Source organism: Ambystoma mexicanum, chromosome 11 (assembly GCF_040938575.1).
Source record: "Ambystoma mexicanum isolate Mex_15411 chromosome 11, UKY_AmexF1_1, whole genome shotgun sequence".
NCBI lineage: Eukaryota > Metazoa > Chordata > Amphibia > Caudata > Ambystomatidae > Ambystoma > Ambystoma mexicanum.
The window spans coordinates 40,970,180-40,989,143 of record NC_090934.1 but is presented as its reverse complement, the minus strand read 5'-3'; the positions used below and the strand labels follow the sequence as shown (position 1 = coordinate 40,989,143).

At 48.3% G+C, this 18,964-nt stretch overlaps 1 protein-coding gene across 2 annotated transcripts in view; it reads right to left on the bottom strand.

Moving 5' to 3' along the window:
- SPOCD1 (SPOC domain containing 1) overlaps window positions 1-18,964 on the bottom strand; it is a 948,037-nt gene that overhangs the window by 874,159 nt on the left and 54,914 nt on the right. For both annotated transcript variants that reach the window (XM_069622501.1, XM_069622502.1), the window contains exon 3: window positions 619-759. In XM_069622501.1, coding sequence (XP_069478602.1) covers window positions 619-759 — 141 coding nt within the window. The remainder of the gene's footprint in view (window positions 1-618; window positions 760-18,964) is intronic.

Here is an 18,964-nt window from a genome sequence, read left to right as displayed (position 1 = left end):
GACTCTGTGCCCGCTAATACCTAAATGGGTTTATACCTGCTACAGCTTGCATGAGTGTGGGACAGGTAGCACTTTCAGAACTTGGTGCACACTGAGACCCCTTACAGTCTGCACCAGTCAGCACTGCCTTAGGTATGTGTTCTTTAACACTCCCATAGTTAAACAATGAATGAAGGCTCCATTATAAGCACCTTATCGCTTTCCTCAGGTGCTCAGACACATTACGCAATTTGCCTGTCACTTTTTAAAGCCAGCAAGAAAATATACAGTCACTTTGGAAACAAATAAGGGGACACTCATAAAACAACTATGGACAATACTGGGACAATTAGTTATACAATTTAAGGGTGATATTCAGCAAATCTTTTGGAAAATACTAGGGGATGCCTTTGCGCCCAGTTATGGGGACTGACAAGGGTACATTTTGTATCAAATGTTTTTACTTTGTGCCAAATTATTGGTATCATGTCAAATGAGGGGCATTTCAGTGCTAATTTGGAAGAAAAAGAGTGCTATGCGCATACAGTGTGTTATTCCAACTTACTTAGCATGGACATGGTAGCTTTCCATCTCAAAGGCCTGACTACAACACTGTTATTGAGTGACTGCTGAACCTACCTCCATCACTACAGGGTGGCACTGTGGGTTCCCAGACTCGTCTTCGCTGCGCACACTTTCCAACTCCTGCAACTTACAGAGGTCATTTGTGTCTGGAGAACCTCTGGTTCCAAGGAGCCTATATACGGAATCAACTACTCTCTAATGGGAGTTAAGAGGAGAGCAGAATAGAGAAAGTCAGTAAAGAACCACGAGAAAGAAGGAAACGCATACAGAAACAAAATAAACACATTTTTAACATATCTTCCTCTAATAGCTTTTTGTCTAAGAGATACCGGCAAATGAAGTGTCGAGGGCTTCTAAGAGGGTCTGGAAATTCAGTTCTGTAAATACTGTCCTGTCACGTATTTCACTAAAAACAAAGCTCCATGTGCTAATCTTAAAAAACGAACTGCTTAACAGTTCAAGATAGTAGAAATCCTGACGTACTAAGGAGCTGTAACTCTTAACGACTATGCCTAAGACTGCTGGTGTTCTTTTGTTTCCATGATAGTGGTGTATGTGTAAAGGTAAATGGTGCCATTATGAGCAGCACTAATTCCACCAGACAACACTCGTTCTAAGAAGTGCCAGGGACCTGATCATCGCGCTTCAGCGACTCCATATTTCCCTCCTCGCAGCTACTTTTCTACTTAAATGTTATTGGACATACACCAGTCTTTTGTCCGCTTATTTTCTTTCCCTTTCCAAGACTGTAGAAATTCTTCTCTTTGGTACAAGGTTGAGAAGACCATAATTGTTGGTGGATAATAGTTATAACCAACCTATCTGTGTGGGGCTTGATAGCTGCCACAAAGTTAGGTGTGGCCTGAGTACCGCATATGTTATGTGTGGGTTTTAATGGCAGTATAACTGCGTGTGGTGCATGAATGATGGTGCCATAACTGCTTAAAGGGAACTCATGTGTGTGCAATGATTGAGGGGGCATGATTGTGACATACATGCTGTTGGGTATTCCCATGAATGCACTAATTGTGAAGGGGCAAGTTTACTGCCATGATCATTTCTTGGGGGACAGACAGTGGGAAGAGCATAGTCACTCACAGCCTAACTGTGTGTACGTACAAATACTTCGGTCCTTACTGTTTGTTGCAACAATTCTACAAAAAGGGGGGGGGACAAATGTCTGCCTATCATACATATGTGGTTGTCCCTAGCAGCAAACGGCCCAGCCCCTTCCACTCAGTAAAACGAGAATCTCTAGCCCGCTGCTCCAGAAACCTCATTAAGGACCGCCTCATACCTCTTTCTCTGAATTTAAGGAACTTGTCAACATAGCAACCAACCCAGGGCGCCCTTGTCAACCTATAACCTATAATCTATATAACCTATAGAATACCACATTGTTTATCTTTGCGCTTTTTAAGCAGGGCATGTGTGTCGACAGCTTGCAATATGGTATTCTCCCATTGCTTAAAAAACCATCTCTCGACCCCACCATTTCTACAAACTACCGCCCCATCACTACTGTTCCCTTCATCCTAAAAATCCTTGACCGCGCAGCTAACATCCAGATCTAACACTGACTCGAAGAAAACCACATCCTGGCCATCAGAAAATCAGGCTTCCGCCCAAGACACAACACTGAATCCGCCTTGCTGGACCTTAAAAACAAACTGGATGGTATTAAAGACATTGAAAACTTCCCTTGCACCTCATGCTGGACTTATCAGCAGCATTCAACCTCATCGACCACCAAACCCTATGCAACCACCTCATCTCAACAGCTAACTTCTCCCCTCCAGCCTCTGAAAGGATCAGATCCTTCTTTCCAGACAGTTCTACTCAGGTTTTCATGGACAATCATGCAGTCCCACTCCCGCTAGTAACCTGTGGCGTCCCACAAGGCTCGTGCATCTCCCCTACTCTGTATAACATTTATACGAAACCCATTCTTGACCATTTGGATGTCCTCAGCATATCATACACGAATTACGCTGATAACACCCAAATCTTCCTCTCTCTCTCAGGCATCTACAACTAAGATGTTCCGGCTATAAACTCTGTCTACGTCTCATCCAAAAATGGATGGCATCCCACCTGCTCTGCTTAAATGTTGACAAAACCGAGATCCTCATCGTAGCCTCACACACCACACTCTGCAACCAGGACCCAGCCTACAAAGCCTTCAACATAGACAGAAATCAGATCCAAACTTCACCACCTTGGGCATCTACTTATTCTTTTTTTTAATGTATTGGTCATTTTTATGGCGGCTATACACACAGATGTTTCCAGGCAAGATTGGGAGTTTGGTGGGGACAAGGGAATCAAAAAGTGGAACAATAAAAACGATTATATTGGCCTTGGGACAATTCTACCGTGCAACTGAATACAAGGTGATAAGTGCAAGGGGCTGGGGGTAGAGGGAGAAGTGCAGGAGTGGGGTACCCTCCGGGGTGGGAGTGGCAAATGCTGTGTGGGCCAAGGCAGCAATTGCCAGGGGAGGGGAGAGGCGAGGGTGAGTGCCGTGGACAGGGAGGACCAAAGTTGGGCTAGTCCGGGAAAGGGATCCCAAGGGAAAGTTCTGGCAAAGGATATTGGGGGGACTGGTAGGGGGTGGTCTGGCCCCTATATGACTCTGAAGGGACCAGGCCCCAGTCTCAGCGGCAGATGGAGAGTTTAGCATGGAACGGGGAGAGTGAAGGAAGAGGAAAAAAGGCAAGTCTTGAGAAGTTTCCGGAATTTAAGAAGATCCGGCTCAAGTCTGAGGGGGGAAGGGAGGCTGTGCCAGAGGGAGGAGCCAGCCAAGAAAAGGGCTCTACCTCCCACTCTCTGCTTGGAGAAAAGTTTGACCTGCAGAGAGTTGTTGCCAGAAAACCGAAGGACTCTGGTCGGGAGATATTTTGGGAAGGAAAGCTGGATGTAAAGAGGTGCCACGCCCCAGACAATCTTGTGGATGATGAAAAGGGTCTTGAATTTGATCCTTGCAGTCACCGGCAACCAGTAGAGAGATTTTAGGGCTGGAGATGCGGTTCCCGGGCTTGAGGCCAAGGATAAGTCTTGCAGTCCTATTCTGGATTAGTTGAAGGGGGCGAAGGGAGGAAAGAGGCAGGTTGAGGAAGAGGCTATTGCAGCAGTCAAGCCTACAGAGAACCAGGGCTCTGGAGACATTGAGCTTCTGGGGGAAGGTGAGGAAAGGTAGAATACCCATGAGGAGATGAAGCTGAAAATGTGACTTCTTGGCACGGTCCATGATGTGTGGAGAGAAAGAGAGAGAGGAGTCAAAGATGATCCCAAGGTTTCTTTTTGAAAGAGAGCTGTGTGTCGTCTGCAGAACACTGGAAATGAAAGGAGAAAGTGGATATCACGTGTGCCAGAGGGGCCAGGTAGATGTTGAAAAACTGGTGATAGGATAGAGCCATGTGGGACGCCACAGGTAGAGAGTGAGGAGTGAGGTGCAAGAGAGAAAATGACCCATTTGCACTTGAGAAGGTCTGTTAGAAATGAAGGAGGTCAGCTAAGCCAGTGCCCTATCCATGATGCCAAGGGTATCATGGAGATGGTTTATGAGGATGGAAGTGGTTGACTGTATCAAAAGCAGAAGAAAGGGCGAGGAGGATCAGAACAGAGGGAGTGTTAGAGTCCTGGTTAGAGAGTAGGTCTAAACGGGTGTTCAGGAGAGCAGTTTGAAACCGGACTGGTGGTCATGGACGCAGCCAACCAGTTCGGTGTGGAGGGTCAGTTGGGGAATGACCCGCTTCTCCATGAGTTTGCCCAAAAATGGGGTGATAGAGATAGGGCGATAGTTAGCCGGGCAAGAAGGGTCCGCAGACAGCTTTTTTAGGAGAGTATGCACACGAGAGTGCTTGAGGAGTTGAGGGAAGGAGCCTGTGGCTAATGAGGGGTTGCAGAGGTCAGCCAAAGCTAGAGCGAGAGAGGCAGTGTTGTCCTTGATGGTACGGGAGGAGCAGGGGAGCACCTGCTAGAGGAGACTTTCATAGAGCGGACAATCTAGAGATCTCATCTGGTGCAATGGGAGAGAGAGGAGGGAGTGGGGGGCAAAGGAGGATGAGAGAAGGTTAGGGGTGGGGGTCAGATGACAGAAAGGACATGGTGTCAAGAGTTGTGGAGGAAAGGTGGGTGGCCAGTGCATAGCAGAGGGCCTGGGAGGGAGGAGGAGAGGAGGAGACTGCAGTAGGATTGGAAAGTTCCTTGCAGATTTTAAAGAGTTCAGCCGTGTTGTTGGTGCCTGCAGAGATGCGGCCTTGGACATGAGCCCTCTTCTTGGAGCAGATGGAGAGGCAGTATTGCCTTTGGAGTAGGCAGCAGGCCAGTTTGTTAGGGGACGAGCTAGAAGTCTCCCACTTCCACTCTGCAGCTTTGCACTTGCATTTCAAAGCTGCCAAGTCGGAGTCATACCAAGAGTTGCTTTTGGAGGCAAGCTTAATGCGGATACTCATGACAGTGGCCAAGATGTCCAGGGGGTGTTAGAGATTGAGAGATGGGGGATAGTTAGGACAGAGTCAGGAGGAGAGTCCAATGAAGTGGGAGAGGAGGGATGAAGGAGGCGGCAAATGTATCAACTGACACGCTTCATTGGTCGAATGACGAAGAAGGAGTCTGGCAGTGCAGGCAGTGAAATCTGGGGACACGGGAGGTCTGAGGGGAGAAAGGAGAGAGTGGTCAGACCTGGATAGAGGGTTGGTGAGAGGGTTGTCTGTTGAGATGAGAGCATCCAGGGTGTGCCCGGAAGTGTGGGTTGGACCAGAGTAAAGGATAGTGAGGGAAAGAGTGTTGCAGAGGTAGAAGAGAACAGAGGCCAAAACACAAAAGTCGAAATGGATATTGAAATCCCCAAGGAAGTTAAGTTTGGGGGAGGAGGCAAGAAGAGAGGAGGACGGGCCCATTCTGAGAGGAAGAGGGAAGTCGGTCCGGGGGGGTCTGTAGATGGTAGCAAGAGTGAGAGAAAAGGTAGGCGAGATAGACAGCCCGCAGACTAGGCTTTCAAAGGATGAGTAGGTTTCAGTGGAGATTATGGAGGCAGCAACCCACTCAGAAAAGATCAGAGCCATTCCACCACCAGACCGGGAAGACCTTGGATTAGACAGGATCTTGTAGCCCTCAGGGAGAAGAGTGTCAAAAGCAGTGACAGACCTAGCCTTGAACCACGTCTCAGTGAGAGCAAGGACGTCAAGGTCATCAAGAGGTGACAGATGTCAGAGGAGTGTTTCATAGCAGAGCGAGAATTGAGGGTAGCTAAATGAAGCTGGTTGCCCCCTTTAAATGAAATGCGAGGGGGGCACAGGAGTTTGGTGCCGCCACAGGGGGCGGGGAGAAGAGGGATGAGGGAAGGACGGGTGGAAGGAGAGGGTGGGAAGTTGAGGAGAGAAGGAAGACGCATGTCAAGAAGGAGGAGATTGGGCTGAGAGCCCTGGGCCATGATAGTGCCCTTATGATACATAGTAATGGTGCATTTGGAAGAGTGGAGAGGAGGAGAAAGGGGAGAGGTCAGAGACCATATGGGGGGGTCCAAAGTTTAGAAGAGGGAACAGCACAATTAATGTCAGTGTTAGTCTGTCTGGAGGAAGCATTGATGTAGGTGTCTGCTATGGGCAGACCAGGGTTGGATCTCAGGAGTGCCTTTTTTAGTTTCTTCCTTCCAGACTTTGTGTTGTGTGAGAAGAACAAGTTACTTGCCCCCAGTAATGTTCTTTCGACTGGATGTTCCTCCTACGTATTCCTCATCTTTCACACTTGTTGTCCAGCTTCAGCTGCTTAAAAGAAAATTTGGCAGAGGGTGCTGTGCGTTGATGGCGTTGAGTCGATGTCCCTCGAAGGACTCCGTTGAGGATGATGTCATCGAAGGCATATATAGCACGCGCAGCCCCACTGGCCTCAGTTCTGTTTTTCCCTCCTCTTGCAGCAGAGATACCCGTAAAACACGGGAGTAACCGTACTCAGCCTTGATGCAACGGAAGCTGTAATAGCACAGGAAATTCTACTGAGGGGTAGGATGGGAGGGCGATGAGGAATTCGTGGGAGGAACATCCAGTCGAAAGAACGTTACCAGGTGTAAGTAACTTGTTCTTTGAATGGATTGTGTCCTCCGACGTATTCCTCATCTTTGACAGACTCCCAAGGGAGTAGAATTCGAATTACTACATTTTCATGGATAGAATGATGGACTGCCTTGCCAAAAGAACCATCCTGGCCTAGGGAATAATACAGGGAATAATGCTTAGTGAACGTGTGTATAGAAGACCACGTTGGCGCTTCACAAATTCAGCTTGACCTAGCTTCTGTCCTGTATATCCGATGAAGAGTTGGTCATCAATTTGCAATTTAGACATTCTTGAGATGTAAAAGCTGAACGCTCTCAGAGAGTCTAACCTATGAAGTCATTCCTCATCCTTACCAGGATGAGGTGGGGGATAGAAGGAAGGCAGAACCATTTTCGGACTCAAATGTAAGTCTGAAATGATTTGGGGCAAAAAGGAGGGTTTGACCATTTAAACAACCCTGTCTTGTGGAAGATGGTAAAGGGTGGCTTGGATGAAAGTGCCTGCAACTCGCTCACTCTACGGGCTGATGTCAGAGCTACCAATGGCAATGTTTTGAAGGTTAATAACTTTAACAGACATGTGTGCAGAGGTTCAAATGGAGCACACATCAGGAATTTTAGAACCAGATTAAGGTCTCAAACCGGAACCTGGAAAGGAGATAGAGGGAACACAGTGAGCCCCTTCAGGAATTGAGTCACCAGTGGAATTTTGAAATAGGAACATTCCTCTGACAAGCACTTATAAATGGACAGCGCCACCAAGTAGCCTTTAATGGTACCAATCTGAAGGCCCATATTAGCTAAGGATAGAAGAAAGGATAAAACATCCAGAGTTTTACATAGAAAATGATCAACATTCTTTTCCTTGCACCAGTTGCAAAACGTATTCCAACGGCAATGGTACAAAGACTTTGTTGCTGGCCTTCTGACCGAAAGCAACACCTCCATTACATCATCCGGGAGGTCCCAATCCTTGTATCTCATCCTTTCAGATACCAAGCGTGAAGGTTGAGAGTCTTGACCTCAGGATGGAGAACCCAACCTCCCTCTAGCGAGAGAAGGTCCCTTCTTTGTGGAAGACTCATCGGAGGACAGATGGACATGTCTCCTGGCCCAATCTGGGGCAATTAGGATTATGTGTTTCCCGAACCTTCTCAACCTTCTGATTACACGAGGAATGACGGGGACTGGAGGAAACGCGTCTCTGAGAGCTCCTCTCAGACGAAATTCCATGGAGCAATATCTTTTGCACTTCCGTTTCACCTCAGTCGCGAATAGATCTACTTGAGGGTTTCCCCAAAGGGTGAAGATCTCTTGAAGGACTTCCTTAGCTAGTTCCCACTCTTGGGAGACTGGGCTCTGCCTGCTAAGAGCATCCGCCGCCGTCTTCTTATTCCCAGCTAGGTGAACTGCCGATATGGAGCTTCCTTCTTCAATTGCCCAGTACCAGAGCTGCATTGCCTCTCTGCACAGTGATAGTGACCCTACGCCTCTTCTGTTGTTGGTGCAGTGCATGGCCAGTGTGATTTCTGTCGTTATGAGGACATTCTTTCCCCGTACAGAGAGCAGGAAGGCCTTCAGGGCTAGTCTGATTGCCCTCAGATTCAACAGATTGATATGTAGTTTGGACTCTGATGGAGACCAACGACCGCTGACTGTCTGAGTGAGGCATCCGTCACTACTGTAATCTCTGGCCATGGTTGCCAAAGGGGCTCTCCCTTCATCATATTGTCCTTGCAGGCCCACCACAGAAGATCCTGTGAGACCCTGTTTGGAATCTGAAGTCGGTCCGACATCTTTCCTGAGAACTGGGACCATTGAGTTCTTAGAGCCCACTGAAAAGATCTCATTCTCAGGCGAGCGTCTGGCATCAGAAAAATGCAGGATGTCATGAGGCCGAGCAACCTTAGAAAATCAAAGGCTAGTAGACTGTAGGCACTCTGAAATTTGGTCACCATTTGAAGAATGCCTTGAGCCCTCACCTCGGGTGGCAAGCTCTTTCTCAAGGATGTATCCAGCACTGCTCCAATGTATTGGAGCTTTTGGGAAGGTGTCATATGGGACTTCTTGCAATTGAGGGAGAAACCCAGTCTGTGAAGAGAGTGGCAGGAGACATTGAGATGAACCGGGCTTGTTCGGGAGACCGTGCCCTGATCAGCCAATCATCCAGGTAGGGGTAGACGTGAATCCCCCCTCTCCTGAGACTAGCTGCCACCACCGCCATCGGTTTGGTGAAATCCCTCGGGTGGAGGTCTGCCCGAATGGTAGAACTCGAAATTGATAATGAGAACCGCCAACTGCGAACCTCAGGTTTTTCTGTGCTTGAGCTGGATTGGCCCAGGAAAATAAGCATCCTGAAGGTCCAATGACATCAACCAATCCTGGAGTTGGAGGGCCTGAAGGATCTGAGAAAGTGTTACCGTCTTGAACCTGTCCTTTCTGAGGAACTTGTTCAAGTATCTCAAGTCCAAGATGGGTCTCAGTCCGCTGTCCTTCTTGGGTTTCAAAAAATATGGGGAGTACCATCCTTTGTTCCTCTCCGCTGCAGGCGCTGGCTCTATAGCACCTTTCTCTAGCAGGGTTAAAATCTCCTACACAAGGAACGGATCCGTAATCCTCAAAGAGCGGTTCCCCTGTGGATTGTTCTGAGGTCTCTTTATAAAAGGAAGGCAGTAACCGTGGGATACGGTTTCCAGAGCCCAAGCATCCAAATTAATGTCTCGCCAGTCTTCTAGATGCTGAGTCAGTCTGGCCCCCACATGTGAGCTGTGACTGAAGGACTCAGAGTGGTTTTGCGGCGGCTGATGTAGAAGCCAATGGTAAGGAGGCTGCTGCTTGAGCTGGCTTGGCATCTCTACCTTATCCACCATGAGGAAATCTTCTCTGGCCTCTTTGACTGGCCATTCGTCTCACCCTTCCAAATGAGGAGTAGTAGCAAAAGATATACCCCTCCAAGGTTGCCCACTAACACAAAAAGGCTGAGGTTTGCCTAATAGCGGTGCCTAAAGATTTGGCTGCCGACTTTGAGGTCTGCAACTTCTCAAGGGTCTCATCAGCCTTGCTGCCAAAAAGATGAGACACGTGAAAAGGCATGTTGATAAGCCTAGATTGCACATCAGGTGCAAAACCCGACTTCCTCAATCACGCAAATCTGTGCATAACGGTGCTGGTAGCCATGGATGTGCTGATGCTATCCGCAAAATCCAATCCTGATTGAAGGGACTCGCACATGGCTGCTTTGCCATCCTTAAAAATAGCTAGGAAGCCATCCCTTTCATCCCCTTCGGGAATGTGCTCTGCCGCCATGGAGATACAGTCCCATACAGTATACGAAATCTTTGCGAGGGCACAAGTGGAGTAGGCAGATTTTAGTGCCATGCTCCCTGCAGAAAATACCTTCCTCGCCCATCCATCCACGCGCTTGTGGTCCCTATCAGGAGGGATGGTAGGATACGCTGCCTGTTAAGAAGTAGCCGTGGCTGCCTGCACCACCAGACTCTCCAGTGTGGGGTGTTTCAAAAGGTAATCGGGGTCGCTACTGAAGGGGTGTTTTGCGTTTTATTTTTTGTCAAGTTCTTGTCGGCTGCCGGATTAGATTCCGGAGTCTCCCAGTTCCTAGCCACCCTTTTTTGCAGTGCCACATGAAAAGGCAAAATAAGATCAGTTTGTGGACCCTTGTCCAGAATGTCTGTGAGGTAGTCGTGGTCATAGGGCAATGGGGGCCTACTCCAACCCAACTATTCAACCACTTTTGACATGAGCTGTCTAAAAGACGAGTCTGCATGTTCCCCTGGCCCTCGCTTTCCAAACTCAAGTTCTGGCAGGTATCTACAACACTTGATGTTTGCAAGTTCTCATACAGGTCCTGCATTCGGGATTCTTCAGACATAAAGCTCTCTGGTACATTGGGTGTACTGTACTGTAAGCTAAATGGGGCTTCATCATTTTCAGAAAGCTCCTCTTCTTCAAAAATAGAAGAGACTTGAAGAACTCTTTCTTCGGGAGTCGAGCATATATTTTGTCAGGTGTTGTACTAACAGGCTACGACGTCGTCGATATTTTCTTTATCAGCGCCGAATTTGGCGGGGCGCTTTGCACTGACAGCGCAGCTGGCAAGTGTGGCGCAGCTGGCATTGAAGGCTTCAGCGTTGATGCCGGCGTTGAGGGCCTGGCTAGCGTCGAAGGCACAGCCGCCATTGAAGGTGTTGAGGCAATCAACAACCTCGACCTTGACTTATCCTTATGTCCTGTATGATCCTTTGATTTTTTTGGATCGAGGCCTCGAGGGCTCCCGATGCGGATCAGGCCTTTTACCCGGGCTCGAGGGAGCACAGGTTTTCGGACGAGACCTTTCCTTTCCGGCTTCTTTTGAAGGCTCAGTAGGAGCATTGCTTTGTTTTTCAGAAATCTTTAACATTTAAGCCCTGAGGGCTTCTCATTCAGCCGGCGTTGATTTTCTTGTAGGACATGCAGCCCTTTTGGGTGAAACGACAAACGATGAAGGCGACCATGGGTGCCTTCTCTTTAATTTCCTCGAAGAAGAAGAAGAGTGGTGGGAACCACTGCTCAACCTAGATCGCTTGGCCTTCTTCCTAGGAGGACAGTCGCCTCTCGACTCGTCAGTCGAAGGCCGAGCGGGTCGGGTATGTGATTTTTTAGGGTTATCCTTACCTTAAGTTTCCCTTCCGTTCCCTCAAGGCTTTTACCGTCATGGATTGGCACTTGGAACAATCAGTGGTATCCTGGCCCTCTCTGAGGCAACACAGACAGATACGGTGCGGGTCAGTGAGTGACATTTTTTACCCGCAATCCCGGCATATCTTAAAACCGGATTTCAGTGTTGACGGTGTCGAAGAAGAAGACATATTTATCGAGGTTTTTGGAACAAGACGTCACAAGATGAGGCATGCCGAATTTCACTCGAAGCAATCGCTGTCGCAGAAAAACGGAACTGAGGCCAACGGGCGATGCGCGTGCTATATATGCCTTCGATGACATCATCCTCGATGGAGGCCTTCGAGGGACATCGACTCGACGCCATCGACGCACAGAGCCGCCTTCTGCCGAAATGTTATTTCTGAAGCAGCTGAAGCTGGACAACCAGTGTCAAAGATGAGGAATACTTTGGAGGACAATCCATTCGAAGGAGGATAGGTGATGGAGAAGCAGTTAGAAAAGATAGGAGAGACGGACGGAGAGCACCATGAGAGCAGAGACAAGCGGGGGGTTGACAGAGGATAGCAGGGGAGAGTGTCACGCGCATTGGGTGCCTGCCTTCATGGAGGCTATGGAGGACTTGGCGGTTCTCCGGCCATTAGGTGGTGCCGTTCTTTCCTTTCTCTATTTCCTGGTTTATCGGTCTAGTTGTTTTTTCCTTTTCAGTTTCTGTTTTCCTCCGGCCTTCTTAAACACTCCCCTTTCTGCGACACGTTGCGTTGCAACCCTTTCGCTTCCGCTTCTGAGTTTACACGCTGTTGCTCTCTCCTGCTCGTTCCTTTCCCATTTCTCTCTGTACGCTTCCTTTCTCCCCGCTGCCCAGTGGTTTCCCCGCTTTCCCGTCTTTCTTTCCCTTGTTTTTTTTTTGTCCTCGTTCCTTGCTCTTTTTCCGGCTCCCCCGTTTTTTATTTTTCCCGCTGGGTTTGGCTTTTTCCCATTCCCCGGGTTTCTTTCCCTCATACTCATTACCCTTGTTGGTTTCCTGTTATTCTGTCCTCCGTGCTTCCAGTCTTACTGGGTCCGGAACCTTCCCGTGGGATTTATGTGGTCTGCCGGAAGCTACTTACCTCAAAGACTGTCAGAGGACTTTGGAGACCTTCAAGAAGCTCGGGCTTGCCCGCGCATCCTATCTCTCTGGAAGATTTTCTCCAGCCGGATCTTCGTCCTGCAAGGACCGCCTGCCAACCATCTCGAGAGGTTTTTCCGCCTTCCTGGCTTTTTCCTCTACTAAGGCTCCTCCGGAGCGGGGTCCTTTGCTACCTCTGTCTATAAGGGTATCATTGTGGCGTCACTCCGGAGAAGACCTTATCTCTTCAAAAAGAAACAAAGAGGACGAAGAAGAAAGGAGCTCCGACGAGACAGCACGTCTGAAGAAGCAGGTGAGGAGGAGGGGGTGTTTTCTGACATAGATACGGAGGAAATAGAGGTTGAGTCAGCTGACAGAGACGGTCAGAAGCACTATGCAACAATAGAATCACACCAGGCCGCCAGTCAAACAGAAATCAGTGAGTATGCTGGAAGTGGCCAGAATTACAGAACATTAACAAATTGGTAAGCACTCCTAAATTCGATTTTAGCAGAAAGCACTCAAAAGCAGTACAATACGGTGTGTGCACGCAGTACAAAATGCAAAGTTGGAACACAATTTTAGCTACCCTCTAACTTTTGCGCCAAGTAAATGCCATTGCCTCATCTGCTGCCTACACCGCCAAACTACTCAACATCAGCAAACCCTCCTCACCCAACCAACCGTCTTTCCATAGCCAGAGCTATTACCAGAGCCAAACTTGACTACTGCAACGCACTCTTTGCAGGCGCCTCCGTGCAAAACATGTGTAAACTACAAACCATTCAAAATAACACCCTCTGGGCTGCCTTAATCTGTCCAAGCACGACCATGTCTTAGAAGCCAGAATAAAATGACCACGGGCTACTGATCCGCAAGCCAATCAAATTCAAGACAATGTGCTTTGCACACTGGTGCCTCACTAACACTGCCCAGCTTACCTCTCCCATAGCATGGAGAAATACATCCCCCCACATCAACAGAGAGCCGCAAATCGCAGCTTCAATTGAAAAACCACAGGGGGCATGAGCATTCCTGTCATTGCCACTAAGCTCTGGATCAATCTTCCCATCGCAGAAAAGAACCCTCCTACTCCACCTTTAGAAAAACCTGACTCTTCACCTGAGACACCATGCTCCGGCCCCTCCACCGAAACGGACTCTCTGACTCTTTTTATTCACGTTATGTGTGATTGTACTGCTTGATTCCTGATACTTTGTTTTCCTTCTCCATTGTAATTATCTTGTCTCCTTACCTAATGAAACTAGCGCCTAGATACATGAGGGTTCAGTGCACTGCCACAAATGCAAAAATAAATAAATACATATTTAAAATTGCTGCCATAACTGTGCATTAAAAACTACTGCTGTCATGACTCTGGGATTATAACTAATGTGATCTCAGCACCAGCGTTGACATTATTATGGATGTCTCATCTAAGTAAGACTACTGTGTGATGTTATCACTGGTATCAAACGTAAGGAAGGGAGTAGATTCTTACCTGTAACTCTATTTCTCCCGTGTTGGTATCTTTCATGGATTCACATGCTGCGAATATTCCCGTTGTCAGACTGGGAATCCCTGGTTACCTTGACTTAGTCATTTTCCTATGGAAAGAACTTGACACCTTGAGTGTCCTTTCGACGTTGTTGTGGGTGCTTTTGGTCCCCACCAATAGGACGTCGAGTGTATAGCTCCACCCCAGCAGCTTCCCCTCCAATTTTAACTACTCCAGCTGGAGGATATCCCTAATAGAGGATGTTTGCCTGTAGGGGAAGGCTGGAGGGCGCATGTGAACCCATGAAAGATACCAAGGCTGGAGAAATGGAGTTACAGGTAAGAAACAACTCCATTGACCAGCATTGGATCTTTCATGGATTCACATGCTGTGAATAGATTTTATAGCAGTATACATGGTAGGAGGTGATAACCCAGGCAAACACAGTTTAGATACTTTCAAATTCTCTGTGTTAATGCGAGAAGAATACATACGCAAGTAGACAAAGGGAAAAAAACAGAAGCTGCAGGGCTTACCTTACTGAAACAGCTGTTGAAGGACTGCTGTCTCATCTGCACATGCTCAGCTTGCTGCTGATGTAAACAGTAGTGCCTGGTAAATGTGTGGGGTATTGCCCATGTTGCCGCCTGGCAAATGTCTCTGATAGGTACTCCAGACCAGAGAGCCACAGAGGCAGCTGAGACTCTTGTACAGTGCGCTGTAGGCGCAGTTTTCCACCAGCCTATTTGCCTTCAAGTGGCAGAAGGAGATTGTAGATGAAATCCATCTTGCGATGCCCCGTTTTGAAATGGATTTTCCCTTGTTGGATGGGCCAAAGGCGACAAGCAGCTGTTTAATTGATCTAAAAATGTTGTCCGGTCTAGATAATATTTCAATGCCCTTTTCACATCCAGAGAGTGTAGGGCCTTCTCCGTTGGTGAAGTGGTGTTTTGAAAGAATGTAGGCAGAGTTATGGTTGCATTTTTGTGAAACTCTGTTGAAACATTTGGGATAAAATGAGGATTGGTGGAGAGTATCACCTTGTCTTTCGCGAATCGCAGAAAAAGAGGGTCTACTACCAAAGCTTGTAGCTCTGAAACACGGCTAGAGGATGTAATGGCTACTAAGAAAGACACCTTCCATGTGAGAAATGTGATGTGTGTTGTAGACAGAGGTTCGAACGAGGGTTTCATAAACCCTGCCAGGACCAGGTTCAGGCTCCATACAGGTGGAATCCTTTTCTTTGGAGGAAAGGTACGAAAAAGCCATTTTAAGTGCTTCATTAGTCTGTCACTGTAGAGAGGGGATGATATCCCTTTTCTTGCAAATCTAGAAATTGCTGATAATTATACCTTAATAGAAGAGATCGCTAGACCTTCTTTTGCTCATTTTAGCAGGTAAGGAAGGACCTGATGAGGTTTTATGGCCAGTGCATGCAGGTTGGGCTGTTGTGCACAACATGCACAGAAGAATGTTTTCCATTTGTGGTTATTGGAAACGTTAGCAGAAGGGGCCCTAGCAGCTGCTAGAATGCGCTGACAATCTTCAGGGATGTTCAACCATACCATCCTGCTCAATGGTCTCCGTGAGAATCTGGGTATCACCGATCAGGCTCTGGCCTGGCTGACCGCTTTCTGCTCTGATCGACCTTCCCAGGTCCAACAGGGGTCCTTCATATCATCTATCTTCCTCTCTAGCTGTGGTGTTCCCCAGGGGTCTAACCTCTCGCCCTGGCTTTTCAACCAATACCAGGTAACTCTCGCCCACTGCATTGCCACTCTATGCTCAAATTTCCAGTGCTACGCTGACGACACTGAACTCATTTTCAGGCTGCCCTCGGCCACCTCCTCTCCCTCTCTCATCTCAGATTGCCTAACTGCCATTCAAGATTGGTGTGCCGCCAATGATCTTTGCCTAAATGCCAGCAAGACTGAGATCCTCCTCATTGGCACACCTTCTCCATCCTTTCCCCTCTCCCTCTGGCCGGCCTCGCTTGGCCCTCCTGCCATCCCCACCTGCGAGGCTAAGAACTTCTGGGTCATCTTTGACTCCACACTTTCCTTCTCCTCCCACATCTCGGAGGTCTCTAAAAAGTCAAACTTCCTACTGCACCTCTTCCTTTCCTTTCCTTCCCCCAGAAGCTCACTGTCTCCCAAGCTCTGGTTCTCATTAGGTTGGACTATTGTAACAGCCTCTTTCTAAATTTACCGGCCTCTACTCTTCGCCCCCTGCAACTAATCCAGAACAGGACTGCAAGACTTGTCCTTGGCCTCAAACCCTCGGATCGTATCTCTCCAGCTCTGAAATCTCTCCATTGGCTCGCAGTGGATGCAAGGATTAAATTAAAAAACCCTCTGCATTGTCCACAAGGCTTTCTGGGGCCTGGGCCCAAAATACCTTCAGCTATCCCTCCGCAAATACCTCCCCTCTCGAGCCCTTTGCTCCTCTACCTCAGGGTCAGTCGTTTTTCAAAGAAACGAGCTGGAGGGAGAGCTATGTCTTCGGCTGGGGCCTCCCACTGGAATAGCCTCCCTGCCACTCTAAAACTTGAGGAGAACCATCTCTGGTTCAGTAAGCACCTCAAGACCTTCCACTTTGCATCTGCCTTTGCTACCCCTCTGCCCTGCTGACCTGCTCTCTTGGCACTGTGCACCTGGCCACCCTCTGTCCCCCGGGCCCAGGTACCTGCTCACCCTGCCACCCTTCTGCCTCCTGGCCACCCCTCGCACTGGGGACTGTATCTGTAACCCCTACAGGCCCTCATGCCCCATTTTATTCTTTAATGCACTTATCAGACTTACCCAGTTCTGCTGCCGTAAACACAGCTCTTGCCACTTGCTGATCGCACTACCCGTGTTTATTGCTTCATTATCTATTTATTTGTATTTATTATTATTTATCTGTTCTCCTCTGCTCTGCACTTTCCACTCTCCCCTTTCCATGCACTTTTCCCCTTTCCCATGCACTTGCACATTCTCAATGTCACTGGGCCTAGTAAGATCGTTGTTTTGTTCTCCACTGTTTCCCCTCCCTTGCCTTGTCGCGCTCTGAAACACTTGTGTACAAGCACGATACAAATAAAGTATCATATCATATCCAAATGGCCGAATTCAGCGTGGTCAGGAGCCACGCTGTTAATCTGAGAGAGCCCGGATCGTGATGAAGAATCATCCCGTTGGTCAGGGATAGAAGATTGGCATGAGATCCCAGATGGATTGGATCGTCCGCTACCAGCTGCAGAAGGGCCGAGAACCATGTCTTCCTGGGCCAGTACGGCACCACCAGGATTATTTAGCAGTGACCTTTGTGTATATCTGTATCTGTATCGGGGAAACGCATATGCAAACGAGAATGTGTCCCCTTGAGAGTCCAGATGCAGGATCCTGCTCGCAAATGTCTTGCACTGCTTGTTGTGAGTGGCGAAAAGGTCTAGAGGGGGAGGACCCCACATTGAGAAAATCTTGGATATCTGGATGTTGTGCAGTTGCCATTTGTGTGACTGCAATGAATCCCCACTGAGGGTGTCTGCTTGCTTGTTCTGTATCCAAGGCACGTGGAAGATCTGAAGCAGAATGTTGTGTTGGATGGCCCAGTGCCAAATGGTCTGCGCTTCTTGGGACAGGGTGTTTGCCTTGTTTCCGCAGACAAAACATTGTGGTTGAGTTGTCTGTGAGGACTCGAATCACTGAATTCTTGATGAGCGGGAGGAAGGATTTTAGAGCCCAATGTACTGCCCACAGTTCCAGCACATTTATGTGGAGGATGGCTTCTTCGGGGGTCCAAAGGCCTTTGACTGGGTGCTTGTCCAAATGATCTCCCCATCACACCAGGGAGGCATCCGTCACAAGCGTGAGATGGTAATTGGGTTCCACAGGGGGCATTCTTTTTTCGAAGTTGCAGGGGTATGTCCTTTTAGTGTGCTTGATAGAGGCTGAGAAATTGTAACTTTGTCTGACCAGGAGCCCCGGATTTGGGACCATCTGGTAGCCCGAAACCTTTGCATTGTCCGCATGTGCAGCCTGCAGAGGGGAATTAGAGGGATGCAGGAGGACATGGTCCGTAGGAGAGTCATGTATGTGCGGACCGTGACTAGCTTGTCTGCCGTGGAAGAGTTCGCTAGGATTATCAATTTTGTCACCTGTCTGATGAGGGTCTGACAAGACTTTGGTCCGCAAGGAATTGAGTGCTCAGGAAAACCACCGTTTTTGAGGGAACTGTACAAGATTTTGTTTAATTTATTGCAAATCCCAATTGTTGGAGCAGAATTTCTGTTTGTCTGAGAGAACACAAGGCTTGTTTGTATGTTGAACCTCGAACCACCAGTCGTACAAGTATGGGTGGATGTAGTGGACCTGTTTTTGGAGGAAGAATGCTACTGGTGCCAGGTACTTCGTGAACGTCCTGGGTGCTGATTTCAGGCCGAATGGGAGTACCCGAAACTGGTATTGGCTTTTGCCGACCACAAATCTGAGGTACTTTCAGTGCCTTAGGTGTATTGGCACGTGGAAGTATGCATCCATGAGATCTAACGCCGCCAAATATTTGTGGGGTTGTATGGTCTTTAGCATCTTGAACATCTGCTTTTTGATGTTTTTGTTCAGCCTTCGCAAGTCCAGGATAGGGCACCACTTCCCGTCTAGTTTCTTGACGACAAAGTACCTGGAGTATACTCCTTGTCCTCTTGCTGAAGGAGGAACTCTTTCGATGGCTCGTTTTCTTAGCATTTGACGTACCTCCTCCTGTAAAACCAGAAGGTGCGGGTGAGATACCTTTAAGGGAGGTATCGAGATTTGTGTGCATTTGAACCAACAAGTGGCCGTACTGGATTGCCCACCCGTCCTTTGTTATTGTTTGCCACTCGTCGCATCGAGGTAGAACGCCACATTTAACCCCCACCAGTCTGCTCCTGTGGCAGTCATTGTTGATTCTTAGTTTGCCTACCTCTTTGAGAGGTGCTTGATCCGTGCTTTCACTTCCCATGATGGTATTCCCTGCGGCGCTGGGAGGATTGGTAATTTCTCTTGTAGCCCTGAGAGTAGTATCCGGGTCTATTGTAGTTCTT